This window comes from Mastigoproctus giganteus, chromosome 10 (assembly GCF_048544385.1).
Source record: "Mastigoproctus giganteus isolate SK-2022 chromosome 10, ASM4854438v1, whole genome shotgun sequence".
NCBI lineage: Eukaryota > Metazoa > Arthropoda > Arachnida > Uropygi > Thelyphonidae > Mastigoproctus > Mastigoproctus giganteus.
The window spans coordinates 29,897,683-29,916,936 of record NC_143584.1 but is presented as its reverse complement, the minus strand read 5'-3'; the positions used below and the strand labels follow the sequence as shown (position 1 = coordinate 29,916,936).

General features: G+C 36.3%; 1 protein-coding gene across 1 annotated transcript in view; it reads left to right on the top strand.

Moving 5' to 3' along the window:
- LOC150078925 (magnesium-dependent phosphatase 1-like) overlaps nt 1-19,254 on the top strand; it is a 112,384-nt gene that overhangs the window by 37,681 nt on the left and 55,449 nt on the right. Inside the window, exons 3-4 of the mRNA XM_090382340.1 lie at nt 2,596-2,706; nt 6,636-6,743. Coding sequence (XP_090238466.1) covers nt 2,596-2,706; nt 6,636-6,743 — 219 coding nt within the window. The remainder of the gene's footprint in view (nt 1-2,595; nt 2,707-6,635; nt 6,744-19,254) is intronic.

The window sequence follows — 19,254 nt, the reverse complement described above, 5'->3', positions numbered from 1 at the left end:
TCTAACACAGCCCATGTATTTGCTTGTTTCATGACTCCCAGCAGTTCCTGAAATCCCCATCAACTTGCTTTCTTGGCTGCTGCTCATTCCAGTTGAAGCAGTGCAAGAATTATTTCCACCTCTGCCTGCAGCTGCTGTTAATCTATTAGTCTGTGAATCCCCCCCCAAGCTAGCAGTTTTCCGACCCACCTGACATTGCCTCGATAGCATCAGCAAATATTCTTGCACCCTTTCTATTTAAGTGTATCCCATCCCTGTAGAAGCAATCTCTCCTGTTAACAATCAGCTTACCCTGATTACGGCGCCTCCGTAGCCAGGTGGGAAGGAGCAGCAGTGCGTAGCACACGCTTCTTGATTAGACCGGGGTTCGAGCCCGTCACCACCAAATATGGAGGATGCGGAAAGGTCAGGGAATGACCACCGCATATCCCGGAGCCATATGGCCTTAGTTGCCAATGCTCCTAAAAATCAAATAACAAATAACCCTGATTACTGTCATTAACCATCCTGCCAACCTTTGTATCATCTTCAAAGTTAGACAATGACAATATATCAGGTTTATTTAAACCTGATATATTGTCATTAATAAATATAGATAAAGGCCTAGCAGTGAACACTGGGGAACTCCACAAATAAGATTAGTCCAGAAAGAGCAGCATCCATTAATAACTACTCTCTGTCTTCTTCCACTGAACCATACCTTTATCCATAGCAGTAACTTGCCCCTAATACCACACTGCTTCAATTTGTATAGCAGTCTTCTATGTGGAACAGCATCAAAAGCTTTTGTGAAATCCAAGTATATCATATCAAAATTATTTTTTGCATCCAATCAATTTCTTATTGTTCCATAATATCCAATGAGATTGGTTGGTTGAGATTGCACTTTAACAAATTCATGCTGTGACTGCAATATAATTACATTGCTGTCTAGATGGTCCTGCATTATGTCTCTTACCAGTCACTCCATTATTTTCCCTGGAACAGATGTTAAACTAACAGGTCTGTAATTACTCATGTCACCCTTTGATCCCTATTTGTGAACTGGGGATACAGTCTCACATCTCCAGTCCATAAGAAACTTTCCTGAACCCAAAGATGCTGTCATAATTGTGGCTAAGGGTCTGTTTACCTCTTCTGCATTCTTTAATATAATTGGATAGATCCCATCCATTCCAGGTGCCTTTTTTATGTTCTCTTCCACTTTCCTCTCACTTATCACAAAATAATTTTGCTCTCTATTAGAATTTGATAAATTTCTGGCATCCCCTTCCCTAAAGAATTCCTCATGTGCAAATGTAGATGAAAAATACACATTCAGTTTGTTATCAACATGAGCAGGAGGATCACCAATAGTTTAACCTTTGATATCAAATGGATCAATCTGATTCAACCCCTTCCTTCTAATGTAAGTAAACAAGCATTGCTGCTTTTCTTTGCATTTTTTGCCAGAGACTTCTTATAATATGCCTTAGCTTGCCTAACATCCTTTGTGATTTGATTACAGACTAGTTTATATCCTCTATAGCAGGGGTTGGCAACCTGAGGCTCTTTAACTTTTAGCCCACATGAAGCAAAGCTTGAAATGGAGTTAGAGGACTTAAAAATCAAGGACATGTGGAAAGCAAGATTAAAGTGCCTTTAAACTGAAATTGAGAATTTGGAGAGGCAAAAGGCTGCCCTTGCAATTCTACACAAATGGACGGCGATAGACGAGTTGAAAAAGCAAGGCCAAATTGTGTTCAATGTGTGGAGTAGCTTATCGGATGCATATATAAATTTGAAAATATTTGCATTTGGACTTCTCTCAGTTTTTGATTTAATGAAATTCTGCGGGCAAATATTTTCAAACATGAACTATATTAAAAATAAATAAAGAAACCGTCTGAACAATGCGAGTCTCTCAGCATGCTTAAAGATGAAGATTACGGCATACGTCCCTGATTTTGAGAGACTTGCTCAAGAAGTTCAGCAGCAAAAGTCTCATTAATTAGAAATATTCTTAATAAATAATATTTCAAAAAATATATTTTTTTAATAAAACACCTTCCCACTCTATTCCATTTCTTAAAAAACTCCACCTCCCCCCTCCCAGCTTGAGATGAAGTGCGGCTCTTCAGATTTTCTTTCTTTTTTTTTTTTAATTAGATCAAAAATGGCTCTTCACTCGTAAAGATTGTTGACCCCTGCTCTGTAGGCTTCTGTATCATCTAATAATTTATGTGCATTTTTCTTCTATGCCACAAGTCTCATCAGTTTGTCTGGCATCCATTTAGATATCAGCCTTGAACAGTATCTCCTAGTTAGTATATAAAGCCTAGTAGTTTCTATGATTACTTCCCTGAATGCTTCACATTTAAAATTAACTTTTAGTAACATCATCATTTGGTCTCACTGTATAAAATTTAAGAACTAGCATATTAAATCTAAGGCAGTGCATCTAGTTCACATGGGTGGCCAGTAAACATGCAGACTGTCACTGCCAACAAATATTTAGTTAATATATTCAAGCTCTTTAACAGAAATGCTATTTTTGTCATTTTATTATAGTCATAAGTTGATTAAACTTAATTAAATTAAACTTCTTATATCTAGAAATGGTTGCATACGTGACAGCTGTGGACAAAAGGTAACCTACTTTAAAGATGTTCCAGAAATACTAAAGGAGTTGAAATCTGAAGGGTACATTTTAGGCATAGCATCCAGGTAAATATTATTTTTCAAAAAGTGCCTGCTTCAAAAAAAAAAAAAAAAAATGATGATAAAATTATAAAATGGCTCAAGCTATTTAGTTTAATTAAAAGTGTGAAAAGCTCAGGTTGCCTCATCCTTTTAGGTGTTTTATCAGCCTGCAGGTGTTTTTAAGGAAAAGAACTAATTAGGAAAAAACATACTACTCAAAAGATATCTTAACACACAACAGAACAAAGTTTATGTTGCCATTCTTTTAAATAAATGGCGTCTGTCATTTTATTTAAAAGATAAGACATTGAGGTCTAGTCACAGTTCCTGATAAGTCAGTGAAAATGAAGCTGTTTGATGTCATCTGCTGTATGGTGCAAGGAAGTCTCAAGCTTTTGCTGCACCAGCCAAAAATATAATAAAATAAATAATAATAAAAGAATCAAAATTAACTGCCAATGTATTTACCTTCCCCTATAGGTAAGTAACCTTTAAATTTCATTTCCCCAAGCTGGCAACCTCAAACACTGAATGGAGGTAATTTATTCTAGTAATTTTTAACTCTTTTGCTAAAAGAAAACTTCCTACATGAGTTATATATCTATAAAATTGGAGCAAAGCCTTAATGAAGCCTGACGTAGCCAAGGGTTCAAGCCTGTGACTACTAAATACGATAAATATTTGTATTGACGATTTATTGTAAACTCTACTGACTTGGTTGTCGTGCCATAGTATAAACAGAAAATTTAATTTAATTTAAAATTGAATTGTATACCACTATGTAAAAAGCAAAATAAAGTTGAATGTGGAAATATAGAGGTTTCATTCCTTAGTAAACCAGTAAAATACATTCAAGTATCTTAGAGAAGAGGATTAGAAGTATTGTTGAATGCAAACTTGGGTATACTAGAATCAAATATTTACTGAGATAAGTTATAGAAAAGTAATGAGAACATAACAAGAAACTGTATTTAGTATTTGCTGATCTTGAAAAAACATTCAACAAAGTTACCTAGAAATCTTCTCTTTCAGATTTTGTAAAAATATGGACTAATATTTTAAGGGGAATAAAAAGTTTGAATAAAATGGCGAAACTGCAGTGAGGATTATAAAATGATTTAAGATTAAGCTTTCAGAGAGAGAGGCAGGGCTGCACCTTCTTGCCACTTCTTTTTATAATTTTCATGGATCATTTAATAAAAGAATAAGTTACTGACAAAGTTTAGTGTGGGAAATGTAAAAATTGGATTATTATTATGTGCAGATTTGATTTAACAGAAATTTTTAAGTTTTTCAGTAAACTCTGTTTAAACTTCAGATGTAATTCTTGAAAATTGCAATCTGCAGAAATTTAAGCACAATTTCAATAGATATCTTCTATCTTCCCAACCTTCAACTCATACACAGTAGTAAAGTATCAAAGATCCTTATACCATTCATGTTTGAGTCACTGCAAAAAAAAAAAAAATAATAATAAATAAGATAAATCTTAATGATATTATAAAACACTTCTTTTTTACTATGTGAAAAATAATTCTTTAGTCATAATTTGCATACTTTTCAGGAGTGCTTTGGCCTCCCTGTGGGCCTTAGCATTTCAGCCCTGTTAACAAAAATATATGTGTCCTCTGTTCAAAAACAATATTCTTAAAACTCGGGTCATTAGAATTAGTAGAGGCATATGACGCAAGAAAGCAAGCTTATGCAGCATCAGCCAAAAAAAAAAAAAACCTTCCACTTCACCCCTCCGTTCATTCGAAATACCTGTCCAGCTGAGCCTTAAATTTATTTAGTCTATCAACTTCCACAACAAGGGATGGAAGTCTGTTCCACCAACCAACTACCCGTTGGCTAAAGGCAAATTTCCACACATCTATCCTACATCTGTCTTTCCTCAGTTTGAATTTATGCCCTCTCAGGTGATTATTCTGAGCAAGAGGAAGAATCCCATCAGCATTGAGCATGCTCAAACCATTCAAGGCTTTTTACACCTCTATCAGATCGCCTTGCCGGTGCCTAGTCTCTAGACACTGTAATTTGCAAAACTTAAGCCTTTCTTCGTAAGAGCAACCCTTTGTTCCATTCACTAATCTTGTTGCCCTTCTCTGTACTCGTTCCAGCAGCTCCACATCCTTCTTGAAATGAGCCCTCCAGACCTGCATACAGTACTCAAGGTGTGGCCTGACCATTGCCTTATACAAGGGAATAATCACCTTGTTATCCCTGCTAGAAAAATTCCTGTATATCATTGACAAGACACCATGAGCTACTCTTGCAGCCCGTCTGCACTGCTCAGAGAACTTCATATCTGCCTGCACACTTACCCCCAGGTCCTTTTCATTCTCTACCACTGTCAGTGTAGTACCACAGAGTTGATACGTTGCTCTGGGGTTGCTGTTTCCCATATGTAGTACTTTACATTTGTCAATGTTAAACTTCATTTGCCACCTCTCAGCTTATCTGCTCAACCTTTCCAGATCCTGTTGCAGCAGCATAGCGTCAGTAGTGTCCTTAACAACCCTGCCAACTTTTGTATCGTCTGCAAACTTGGACATTAAGCTTGATATACCATCATCAATATTATTTATAAATACAGAAAACAATAATGGACCCAACATTGAACTCTGAGGGACTCCACTAATAACATTAGTCCACGATGAGCAGTGTCCATTGATTACCACTCTCTGTTTTCTCCCCCCTCAGCCACCCCTTTATCCATAGCAGCAATTGGCCTCCAATGCCACACTTCTCCAATTTGTGCAGCAGTCTTCCCTGTGCAATAGTATCAAAAAGCCTTTCTAAGATCCAAATATATAATATCAAAGTTATTCCCTTCATCCAGCTCTTTCGTGATTGCATCATAGTATCCAATCAAATTGGTCAGGCAAGACTTCCCCTTAACAAACCCATGTTATGCCTGAACTATAACTGGAGTCTTGTCTAGATGATCGTGCAGTGCTTCTTTACCCAGTGACTCCATTATTTGCCTTGGAACAGGTCAGTAATTACTCGTGTCACCTTTCAATCCACCTTTGTGAATTGGGGATACATTTGTACATCTCCAATCCGTGGGGATCCCTGAGTCCAAGGATGCCCTATCATGTTTATAACACTCAACATATATGATTAGTTTAATTTAATAAAATTTTTCATTATTTTTAATAGCACGCAAAAGAAGGTAGAAGGTGCAAAAAGCAAGCATAGTACATTGAATGTGTAGGTTTTCAACTTGCATATAAGCCATTTCTTCATAACCACTTTGCAAAAAAAGGTGAAAATCAATATTATATACTAAAATATATTTTTTTTTCAGACTAGTTCTCTTAAAAGTCTATAAAAATAAGTTTACTGTATTAAAAAAGTGGTTTACCTAATTCCTATTCTTTTAATTAATTTAATTATTTATCATGAGACTTAAAGCACTTTCTATAAATATAATAGTGTAATCTGATTATGCATTAAAAAATTACAAAGAATTCTATGGTAATGGCAATGATACTTATACTACTCCTCAAAAAGTAAGTCACTCTACATTAATCAGGGGCATATGCAGGGACAAATCAGGAAAAATCCCCCACCCAATCTACATCTGAAATTTTTAAGAAATATTTTTATTTTTTTTTAAATTCATGGTCGAGTAAAAATCCCTCACTGCATCTTCATCTGAAATTTAAGAAAAATATTTTTTATTTTTATCATATATTTAATCAAAATAAACAGATTAAGAAAATGTGTGTATTGAATACACAGGTATTAACCAGCATGATTTTCTCAATCAGTATATTCTGTCTATACTCCTGAACCTTGGCCCAAATCAGATTTCTGCATACACCCCTGGCATTAATCATAGAATTGGAATAAATGTTTAAAAAGTAAAACTTTTATAGTTTCAAAAATCTTTGCTACTGGATATGTGCTGAACATGCTTTTTGCTTTTTTTTTTTATTCATTAGAACTGAATGCCCAAAAGAAGCTAACCAATTAATAAAACTTTTTGAATGGGATAATTACTTTCAATACAAGGAAATTTATCCTGGAAGAAAAACGACTCATTTTAAAAGGTAAAATGTAACGAATATGTTTTTATAGGGTACAGTTTTTAATTTAATCAAGAAAATAATAATTAAGCCTGGCCAAGCTGCATGTGACCTAGGCAGGTGGAATTCTGTTCTCAGAAGGACATATTTAAAGGTCATGTTACTTAAAGCAATAAAGGTGTACAAATATAAGTGCCTTCATTTGAAACTGATAGCTTTTTGGTCAATAGTGTCGCTTGAAGATAAAAGCAATTTTTATTTATTTCATAAATAAACAATTTGATTCTAGGAGTGTCATCCAGTTTCTCACCTGGGGCACCGCAGTAATAACCATAGAATAAGACTTAAAGCACCAGTGAAAAATGCCCATTAAATCCATTACTCATTGCAACTGTTATTTCATTTTAATGAAGTCAAATAAACAAATCATACAGCAATCTCTCAGTTTATGAATAAAATACATTACTTATAAATGATTCATAAATTTTGAGCAATTACATGTAATGGTATAATCAAGGAGGTGTACTAAATTTTTTTTGTGTCAGTATATCAATTGCACTTTATTTTATATATATTATATAGCCTGTAGAGTACAATAAAAGTCAAGTTCAGTGCAGTATTATGTTATGCAATGATAGAAAAAGTATCACATTTTTTGTGGTTGCAAAAGAAGAGCACAGGTTCATAACATCTAGATTTGAGTTCATAAAACAAATTTCAGGTGTCAAATATTCTCGATTTGTAAATCAAATGTTCATAAATCAAGAGATTACTGAACTTGTGCCCTTGAAACTACTCCTCAACCACAATGTAGCATATATAATTTTTTTTTCACACCATGCCTAGATTAGTTAGGCTCAGTCAATGATTGCATAGTATTTTTCACTCAGAAACTGGTTTTTATCCAGCAAAAAACAGGCAAGCTGACCAGAGAATGCATGCAGTTTATAGATACATTGTACTGGATATGATATAGCTGTATCCTAGAATTTGCATATGGAGCTATCAAACATCAGTGTACTTGAAGACAACTGTAGTGTTAAAAATAAACATTCTGAGTTTTCATTGGATGAAATCAGAATAAGATTAAGAAAAATAAGTCCTAAAGAAGGAAGAAAAAAGGATTCTCTAGTGGCTCCAAATGCAATGAAGGACTGAATAATGAGATTCTACCACAACCATTCATTGGTGGGACATATTGGAGGAGGGAGGGAGGGGGAGAGAGAGAGAGAGAGAGAGAGAGAGAGAGAGAGAGAGAGAGAGAGAGAGAGAGAGAGAGAGAGAGAGAGAGAGAGAGAGAGAGAGAGAGAGAGAACTTCTATCATTTGTAGAAATTATTATAACTTGTCATCAGTGTCAAGTGAGAAGAAATTTCAAGGGAAATGCATCCCTTTGAAATGTTCAAACATCTACTAGACTCTTTCAGGATATATCTGCTGACATAGTAAGATTACTCCCAGTCTCTGAACAAGGAAATTACTATGCATTGATAATAATAAACATAGATCCACAATTATAATGAATTGTGGATGTGTGTGTTCACATATTTCTTCTTACATTAGGTAAACCAAATGTAAGAAGAAATATGTGAACTCAGTTTGATTGGAATAATGAAACTAAAGAGAAAAAAAAAAAGAGAGAAAGAGATCATACAAAAACAGATGGATGGAACAGATGCATTAGAAGTACAGAAGCTGATTAATGGTTTAAATTATCACTCTGATTGCCCACACACACCATTCTTACAAAGACAAAGGAGAAAAGAGCAAACTTTACTTTTGAACTCATGTTGTAGTCGTATAAAGTAAATTACAATTTAGCTAATACAAAACTCCTTTAAATGAATTTATGTCTCATATAGACAATTTAAATATTATTAAGTTTAAATTGCAATGTATGTATTTGTTGCCTATGTAATGTTTCGATATTGAAATATTATATAAGTTACTAAACAGTTATTAGTGATGATACCAGATTAGGTAAACCAAATGTAAGAAGAAATATGCGAACTCAATTTGATTGGAATAATGAAACTAAAGAGAAAAAAAAAAAGAGAGAAAGAGATCATACAAAAACAGATGGATGGAACAGATGCATTAGAAGTACACATTATAACTTTAGCAAATCAGTGCTGGAACAAGGGTGAGCCAGATGGTGCACTTGCTCCCAGGTGCAACAGAGTTAGGAGATCTAACAATCCATAAAAAATATAGCTAGAAGCATTCTAGAATTTGGGGAGGGGTGCATATTTAATATTTTTCCCTTGGCACAAAAATACTTGTTCCATTGCTGATGAAAAGGCACAAACCATACTGGGCACACAAACCTATATTTATATTATCTACAAAGCTGAAAATATTAGTACATGTCAGATGATATGTATGATCATATTTCAGCACTTGTCAAGTCGTTTGATTATTATAAATTATTGAAGAGATATTATATAAATTTATAATAATTATGATTACAGCACATTCATTTGTGGTGATATGCACATTTTTTTTGTTGGTGGATTTTTTTAATTGAGAGAATATATAGGGTTAAATTTTTATAAAGTAAGACCTTCAAGTGAAATTATTAATTTTTAATTGATTAAGAAATCATTTAAATGAATAATATTTTATATAGAGGTTGAGGCAATAGCTTCAGTTTCATGTTAGCTGCAAATAAACTAGGTTTGATATGAATGCATTGATCTCATATGAAAATGTTCTGTTTAATCTCCATCATGAGCACATAAATTATAGGAGTTTGCAACTAATTATTTTGATAATAATAATACAATGGTTACTTCATTTTGCAGTCATATGGGCCGAAATCATGATCAGCTCAAGCTTGTTTGCTCTGCACCCCTGAGCTATCACTCAATTCCTAATTCCACTTCCTAATTCATTTTACAAATATACGGGGTCTCAATTCTAATCTCAACGATGTCCATTTCCACTTGAAGTCTGCCAAACCCCATGTACTTTTTCTGACAGAATCTCAGTTATCGGTTGATTCGACTACTGCTCATCTCAGATGCCGAAATTATTCGCTGTATGATTCTTTTCGCCTCAAAGGTGGTACTTGTGCATATGTCCATTCTGATATTCCCTGTCAGAGACTTGGCAATTTGGAATCTCGTCTCTTTGATCTTCTCTGACTTAAAATCTCTCTACCTCATTGTGTCAAATTCATCTGTTGTCTCTACCGTTCTCCCAACTCCACTAATCACTTGGAGCTCTTTGACTTCCTCTCTTTGCAACTTGACTTTCTCCAGTCCAACTGTGGCACCTCTGTAGACAGGTGGGAAGGAGCAGCAGTGCGTAGCACACGTTTCTTGATTAGACCGGGGTTCAAGCCCGTCACCACCAAATACGGAGGATGCAGAAAGGTTAGGGAATGACCACCGCATATCCCCGGAGCAATATGGTCTTAGTTGCCAATGCTCCTAAAAAAACCAAATAACAAATAACAACAACCAGTCCAACTTTCCTAACAGTGAGGTAATTTTCCTTGGTGATTTTAATGTTCACAACTCCAGCTGGCTTCCGTTTTCTAGTCACACCGACCCAGCTGGTCGGGATGCTGAGGCTTTTGCAATTACTAATGATCTTGCACATATTGTTCATTTACCTATAAGAATACCGGACAATCCTAATCATACAGCCAACACGCTTGATCTTTTACTCACAAACAACCCTTATAAGTACACGGTCGAAGTGAGAGGTCCTTTAGGCACTTCAGATCACAACTTGGTGATTGTCTCTTCTCCAATGGAACCTTTATCTCATGGCTATTCCCAACCTCGTGTTCTTTGGCATTACAAGAATGCAAAATGAGATGACCTGCAAGACTTCTTTTCCTTGGTCGGATTACTGTTTCAAAAGTTCTGATGCCAACGTTTGCTCAGATCGTGTCAGTGAAATTATTCTTGCAGGAATGGAATCCTTTATCCCACACTCCACTTTAAAATCTCGTCCTTTATCTAAACTTTGGTTTTCCAACAAATGTGCTAAGGCTGTTCAAGAGAAGAATGTTGCATATCATAATTGGCTTGTTTCTAATTCTTCAGTTTCATTTTCTGTCTACACCAAAGCTCGCAACAATTGTAAAGCAGTTATTATCCAGTCCAAACTAGAGTTTGAACAGGCTAAGAGTAGAAAACTTGCTTCTTGCCCTAATGGTAGCCAAGCATTCTGGTCTCTTGCCAAAGCTATTGGCCGCAACTTTTGCCCATCTCTGCTCCCACCTCTCTTCAAACCAGATGGTTCTGTTGTCACTTCAGCCAAGGATAAAGCTGACCTGCTAGCATCCCATTTTTCTTTCAACTTATGCATTAACGATCTTGGTAAAACACCTCCCACTATTCCCAACACGCTCCATTCAATGCCTCCTGTGGTCTCCCGTCAAAAAGATGTCAGAAGGATTTTGATGAATCTTGATGCTAAGAAAGCTCCAGGTCCCGATGGTATTTCTCCACTTGTTCTCAAAATCTGTGCTCCTGAACTTACTCCTATTCTTTGCCGCTTTTTTTCACTTTCTTATTCCAAAGGTATTTTTCCTTCTGCTTGGAAATTTGCTCATATCCAGCCAGGTCCTAAAAAGGGTGACAAATCCCTCCCATCCAATTATCGTCCCATTGCAATTACTTCTACTCTTTCTGAAGTAATGGAGAAATCAATTAACCGCCAAATTTTAAACTACCTAGAAACCTTCCGTCTGATCAACGATCGCCAGTATGGATTCCGTCAGTGTCGATCCACTGGTGATATTCTGGCTTATGTTACCCATTTATGGACTAATTCAATGGAAAGGACTACTTGACATCTCAAAGGCTTTCGATCATGTTTGGCATAAAGGTCTTCTAAACAAGCTTCCATCTTATGGTTTGCCAACTGATTTTAGTAATTGGTTATCCAGTTTTCTCTCTGATCGCTCACTGAGGGTGATGGTAGATGGCTCTCTGTCTTCTAACTTCTCCACTAATGCTGGTGTCCCCCAAGGTTCAGTTCTTTCCCCCACTCTTTTCCTCTTATATATTAATGACCTTCCATTGATTGGAAATCCTATCCATAGTTTTGCCGATGATAGCACATTGCATTCCACTTTCCATTTTGAGAAACCTTGTCCTGCTCAATCAGCTTCAACTTCTCGAAAATCTGCTACCAATTCCTTAAATGCCGATCTTCAGGTAATTCTCCAGTGAGGCAAACACAACTTAGTTGATTTCAACCCTTCTAAAACTCAGTCTTGTCTTATATCTCGCAAAAAGGATTCTTCTGCTCCTATGCTTATCTTTAGTGAAACTCCGATTTCTAGGCAAAATGATATATCTCTTTTGGGGATTACCCTGACTTCTAATCTCTCTTGGCACAAACACATTACAAATATTGCTTCTTCTGCATCTAAAAAACTTGGTTTTCTCTTTCACTCTCGGCGTTACTTTTCTTCCAAACATCTGCTCACTCTGTATAAATCGCAAATCCGCCCTGCCATGGAATATTGTTCCCACAACTGGGGTGGTGCCCCCAAAACCTCTCTCAAGCTTCTTGATTCTATTCAGAAGAGGGCAGTTAGGTTAATTAATGACTCATCTCTAACAGAGTCTCTGCACTCGCTGTCTCATAGACGTACTGTTTCTGCTGCATGCCTCTTCAACAGATACTTCCATGGGCACTGTTCTTCTGAATTAGCTTCTATAATTCCTGCTCTCGCGTTCAAAACAGTCCAAACAGGTGCCGCCACCAGCCAACATCCATTTACTGTCCAACTTCAAACTCACAGAACCAACTTTCCATCTTCCTTGTTTATTCATTCAACTGCCAATTTCTGGAACAACCTTCCTTCATATATTTCCTGAAAATTACAGTCTACAGAAGTTCGAGTCCAATGTCAACAAATATCTTCTTTCATCTTCTCAACCTCCAACCCAAGCACGGTACTAAGTACTATAGGTTCTAACATCTCTCGTGTTTGGGGTTTACAAAAAAAAAAAAAAAAAAATGTGTGCTCTGGCATTCTCATGCTAACCATATACTTCGTAGAGGCACTTCACCACAAATTGCCTTCAGAATATTGAAGTTTGCTCTTAGCTACATGCAAAACTAGGCTATTGCCAAAATATATATAGAATAGTTCTGTAGCTCTCATAGCATGAGGCTTTTGCCCAAAATTTACTTGAGTTTTCATAAATAATTTTTTTACCTGAAAAAGAGATGGTATGTAAATAGCTAAAACCTTTATATGGACTAGCATCCTTACCTATCCCTGAAACTTATTTTTATTTATTATATAGAAAACAATTACACTGCATGTTTGGTTGAAAATTTATAATATGTAGCAAGCTGCCTTTTAGCTCTTCATTGGTGGCTAAAGGAATAGAATAGTCTGATTGTGTCTGGTCTTTATTGTCTAGAGATTACGGATGGAAGGAGAAGGATAGAGGCAGTGTTTCCTCCAGATGCTTGTTCCACTAACTGATTGAATGATTCTGTAAAAAAAAAGAGGGGGAGTTCTCATACCTGACTCATTCAGTTAGGTCTACAGGTATAACTTAAGTGGTTGATTGTACAATTTCTACAGCAGGAGTTACAGGCTCATGGTGTCTGTTTATCAGTATTCATGGAGCATAATGCTTCAGCTGCAAAGAATTGTGATATACTACCAATACCAGACCTGTGGTTCCTGCATGAAGCATAATCTTTCAGCTGTGGAGATTTGAGATACAATGATATCAACATCAGTGACGGCATGTAGTATCAGGTAATTCAGAGCAGTTGTTGAGGAGACTTGATGCATTTTGGGCAGTTGTGTATCAGAAAATTTGGGGCTCCAGTGGAGGGTTAGACCACCATCATAAGCCTGTTGGATTGCGTTGTGGTTGCTTCCTCAATGGATGACCTGTGATGCTGTGGTATTATTGCGGTTCCAGGAACCGTACATGGAGGCTGATTGAGATATTGCTCCTTACTGTTAACTGCTGTACTGTTGGGACTATTCAGGTTTGAGGAAATGTTGACTTCTTCATTGTGGCCACAATTCCTGGTTTAGACTTCTGCTTCATGGATTGGACTTCTACTCCTGATTTTGAATCTCCATGGTGAACCAACAAGTGTCAGTTGGATTCTTGGAATTCATCACAACCTTATGGTTAGGACTTTGTAGTGTCAGATACCTTCATGGTATTGCATTGTTACATGGTCATTACATTGAGAACAAATTGACCTTCTACGAGGGAATCTAAGATAATCATACATCAACAGTTTTCAGTGGTACAGCATTGTAAATAGGTTGTGGGATTGCCAGGAAAGCTGGCTGGGATGACTGCATAGTACAATAAATAAAATAAAATAAAAAAGCATTGGTCTAGGTTCTAGTTGGATTAGGGTTTACATTGTCAGATTTACATTGATAGATTGTCATCCATCAGTCTTCTTACCATGATTTGAAACAGTCAGCATAAGCTTGCTGGGGGAGGTGGACATTTGTAACTGGGAGTTGTTTGTATTTTAATTGTTGTTAATGCCAGACAATTTTTATGAAGTCTTTTGCCCAGAAATGTAGGTACTTGATGATGTTTTGTGGGGGGGGGAGGAAGTAACTTTCCTTCTATTCTTATTTATGTCGACCCTTGGACTCCTTTGGATCACTCACCTCTTTGAACTCTCTTCTTCTGTAGTTGTGCTTGACGTTGAGGAACATAGGCTGCTCCTACCAAATTTTCTAACTAGCTATTGGAAAATTTGGTAGGGGTGGAGAGAATAGTATAGCTTATTTGTGTGTGTGCTCCAATTTGGACACCCAATTTTCAGCCTAATTTGTCTAACATAGTATGCCTACATTGGCAGTCAACCCATAGACTGTGTCAAATCTCTGAAGGCGGTGTGGTGAGGGAATAGGCCACAGTATTTGTTTCATGTTTTTTTATGACAGCGAAAATGAATAAATGTAATGTTATGTTTATACTCTGGCATGACCACTTGGGTTAGAGGAGTTTACAAAAGCGCCTCCGTAGCCAGGTGGGAAGGAGCAGTAGTGCGTAGCACATGCTTCTTGATTAGACTCGGGGTTCAAGCCCATCACCACCAAATACGGAGGATGCGGAAAGGTCAGGGAATGACCACCGCATATTCCTGGAGCAATATGGCCTTAGTTGCTAATGCTCCTAAAAACCAAACAACAACCAACAACAGGAGTTTACAACTAATCTTGTCAAGTTGACCACTTGACAAGAATATTATTATTAATTGTATTTAGTTGTCATGGCAGCTCAAACTATGGCCAACTCAAATGCTTGTACCATTGCATGTTGACCACTTGACCTATATATGTTGAGCATTTTTGTTTGACTGTCCTAGCTATCACTCTGCCAACCTATGAGTGGTGGTATGGAAAGGTGAAAGAAAGTTTTCTTCTACTTCTGGTTCTGTTGGGTGGGAGAGATGGATATTTTCTGTTAGTTTGGTTAATAAGATTGTTGATAAGGTGAGGGAAGTGGGGAAATCACTAATTTGAAGAATGTGACAAGTACAGTGTAGTTACAATTCTAATTTCCAGAGGTTCTGGAGTTTCCTGCAGTGTAGTTCCAGACATTGTGAGGAATTGGAGTGGTAGTTAAGAAGATATACTCTATGGGATTCTGGTATATCCCTCTGTGGATTGTAGACCAATGTTTCTTTATAAGCAGAATATTTCTTAATAACACTGCTTTAACTTATAGTAGCTTGGAATCCTCCACATTGAACACAGCTACAAAAGAAGTATTCAAAGAGGCCTAGGTGATCAAAAGGCTTCCCATTCTTTTTACCCCATTCTACATAAATTAGAATGGGGTAAAATTTGCAATCCACAAGTGGTCTTCTTTCAGAACTTCAGGTTTATACTTTGAGATTTCTTAGCAGTAGGCTTCCCCAAAATTATCTAAACAACAGTAGCAACAATTTCAGTAGAAACAAACATACTGATCCTCCCCCCCCCACTAGCAGAAAACTTATGCTGTTCACTTCAGATTGTGGCGAGAAGAAGAATGATGAACAACAACAAATAATGGCAGCGAGTCAGCTCCCCCAAACCAATCCCCATCCACATGACCATCATGCATGTAATCCATTGCCCTAATCCAACCAGAACTCAAATCAACACTTGTAAATAGCATCTCTTTCGTTCTGTAGTCTCTAGAAAAAATACCAGATGCAATAAAACTGTACTCCCTCCACTTTAAACCACTGAGGAGCTAGACGACATCTCAAATTATGGCATGCCATAATATCTCAAAATTTGATTTGCCTAATGTTAATTCCTATTTCAATATAGTTGTGTTATTTATTCGGCAATTACCACATTCAAATGTATCATAAATTAAAAAGTAAGCTCTTCTGAGCAGTTAGTATTTTACACAAGAGTATACAAATACCATGCAATGAGTGTTTTCAGTGCAATAACAGATGCTAGCAGCCAATCAGCTCCCTAAACTCACTGCACCCCCCCCCCACCCTCAGGGGAGTTGCAGCAAGTTTGCACCCACACTGGTGCCTCTGTAGCCAGGTGGGAAGGAGCAGCAGTGCATAGCACACGCTTCTTGATTAGACTGGGGTTCGAGTCCGTCACCACCAAATATGGAGGATGCGGAAAGGTCAGGGAATGACCACCGCATATCCCGGAGCAATATGGTCTTAGTTGCTAATGCTCCTAAAAAAAACCAAATAACAATAACAAGCACCCACACCAGCATGCATGTGATCTCAGTCCAATTCAACCAGAACTCAAACACAGTACCACCTTCTTTCTCCTTCCTTCTAGTCTGGATAATAAAGACCAGATGCAACCAGACTATGGCTGCCTGCACTCATAGAAGTGAAATAGGCATGTGACAACACTATACATATGACATCATTTATAACATCAGACTTTAAAGTGAAAACACTTTTTTACTGAGTTTGTGTACTTTTGGAACATGGTAACCAAGAAATGGTAAAATGGTGGAATGAATAGAGTTTCATTTAAAAACAGAGTTGGTTTTATGCAGCATATCTGTTGTAAAGCCATTTGATATTTAGACATTAGATTGACATGTTTTCTGTGTGTTTTGGTCTTAGTGGGTTTTTTTTTTTTTTAATGTGAAAGCATCTTTGGCAGCACCTACAAAATTTTTCAGACTGAAGTAAGCCAATTGGTAACAAAAATGCAAGACGGAAATGATGCCAATGACATCACTTCCTAAATTATGCTCTCAATCACTAATGTTGATTCGGTAGAGTAGGTAGTGGATGTGAGCATAAAATGTTACATCATTCATACTAAGTATTTCGAACTGAAGTAAAACCAATTGGTAATGAAAATGCGAGACAGAAATGTCGCAAATAACATCACTTCCTAAATTACGCTAATGACGCTAACTCAGTCACTAACGTTGATTCGGTAGAGTAAGTAGTGGGCATGAGCATAAAACGTTACATTTTACATAACTTCTATTCTAGCTGTTCGATTTTAAAAATTTTTAATTTAAAGGTTTTGATTTTTGCCAGAGATGTTTTCACATAAAATAAAACATCTTTCATGCGTATACGGTACACACAGAGTTTTTTTAATTGTTTAATTGAAAGGATTATCTTGGCTTATATGATGCATAAAAAATGTCTATTTTATCAAGTTGAAGTCATTATGTTTTTAAAGTGTTCAGTGCTGCTTTCCTAGAAAATTTTCTCCCAAACTGCTGAAGAAATGTCTATTTGTAAAATAAATAAAAGGTCATGTGACGTCATTCAGAAATATTGACAGGAGGGGGGGCAGAATGTATAGTTTTGTCCATAGCCTGATCTTTGTCAGAGAGAACCAAGAAAGTCTTTTTGACTTTCTTGGTTTTTGCCTACCTGATTCATATCATCTGATGTTCCTTATAATCAAAGCTGCTGTATCACCATTTCATTATATTATCATGGCTGACTACATAGGCACATTTGGTTGTGAGGGGCATGTGATGGTGCACACCAACCCCATGATTAATTCATACATAGTATAAAAATATCTAGAAGGGGCACCCTTCAAATACTTTTTTTTTTTAGTAGCATTGTCACATTGCCTCTGAAGCAAAATGCATGGAATTTTATTTTTAACATTAGGACTTGAATTTGAAAGGAAACACTGAGCGCCTCATTGGTTAGTTTTGAAATTCTGTCTCACATAATTAGTTATGCAAGATAGAATAAAATTTTTTTTTTTTTTTTTTTTTTTTGGTAGTTGTTGGCACATTGGCTTCTGTGGCCATAATGCACCTCCCAAGGTTTTTGCAGTACTTTGATCCAAGCCCGAGGCAGGATTCGGACCCACAACCTTTGGGTTGCGAGGCAGGCACTTTACCCACCTGGTTAGCCCAGTCGGCATAGAATAAAATCATTGCACAATGTCTCTGAAGCCACTTATGTCATTGATTTCGTACATTTGTCAAAATTTGTGACATAATAGCTGAAATGTTATAATATTATGCTAATTTTTTTTCTTTTTGTACCTTAATTATTTTAATAGCGTTAACCCCATGTTAATTTTTGAATAATGTAATTGTGCAAGATAGTATAAAAATTTTTTTAAAACTAACCAAAATAGTTACTGTTCATTGTGGTAGTGTTCATTACTTATGTGATGTTTTACAAATCATATATAACTAAAGTTAGGAATTTCTTTTGTTTGACTTTTAGTATGTGGGGAAGTTTTAGCATTCTGTTTATATTTCTGGTTCTTAAAATTTCCAGTATTTATTTTGTATCGAATACCTTGAAATTTTTATAATTTTACTAACAGTTGATATAATAGAGTGGGTTGTGTTGCTTATTTCTGACTCTCAGTTCAAAATCTGCTGCAGTGTCACATTTACAAGTCGGTAGTCAGTCAGAGATTTATGCAGTGTCAGCTCCATAAAACATAGCGGATGAGTTCATCATCCAGCAGATTCCTTCTGATCACTTGGTCTTTGGGGCAATTCTTCAAAAGTCATCCTTGATACTGACAGCAACTTTGAATGTGAGGAATAAGATCAGATGATATTCAGAAGACATGCATCAGGTAAGATTTTCTGAATTTTCTTGCAACTCTTTACAGAATGGATGCATCTGGACCCTTGCCATTCATGTTTTGATGACTCATGGAAAAGTTTGAAACTGCTTTGCTATTGGAGCATTTGTTATTTTTTAAGTAATAAAATTGTATGTTAGGCTTAATAAAAACTAGAAGCCATATTAAAGTAGCATCACACAAAAATTGAATAATTGCAGTTTACATAAAAAATACTTCAATTGTATAAATATTATAAAAAAGTTATATAGTGGCTAAAAACTTCAAGATTTCGATTTATCAAAAACATCAAGTTCAGAATTGTTAAATAATCCTGCTAACTTCTACTTGTTAACTTCTACTGAAGTAAAAGATTCTATGATAGACTGACTACCTTAGTTATCCATTAGGATATAAAAAATAAATATTGGTATTAAAGACTCCAAGCATGTATTCATAATCATAAATGTATTATGTCTATAGAAGTGTGTGTGTCCCTGAGCTAATT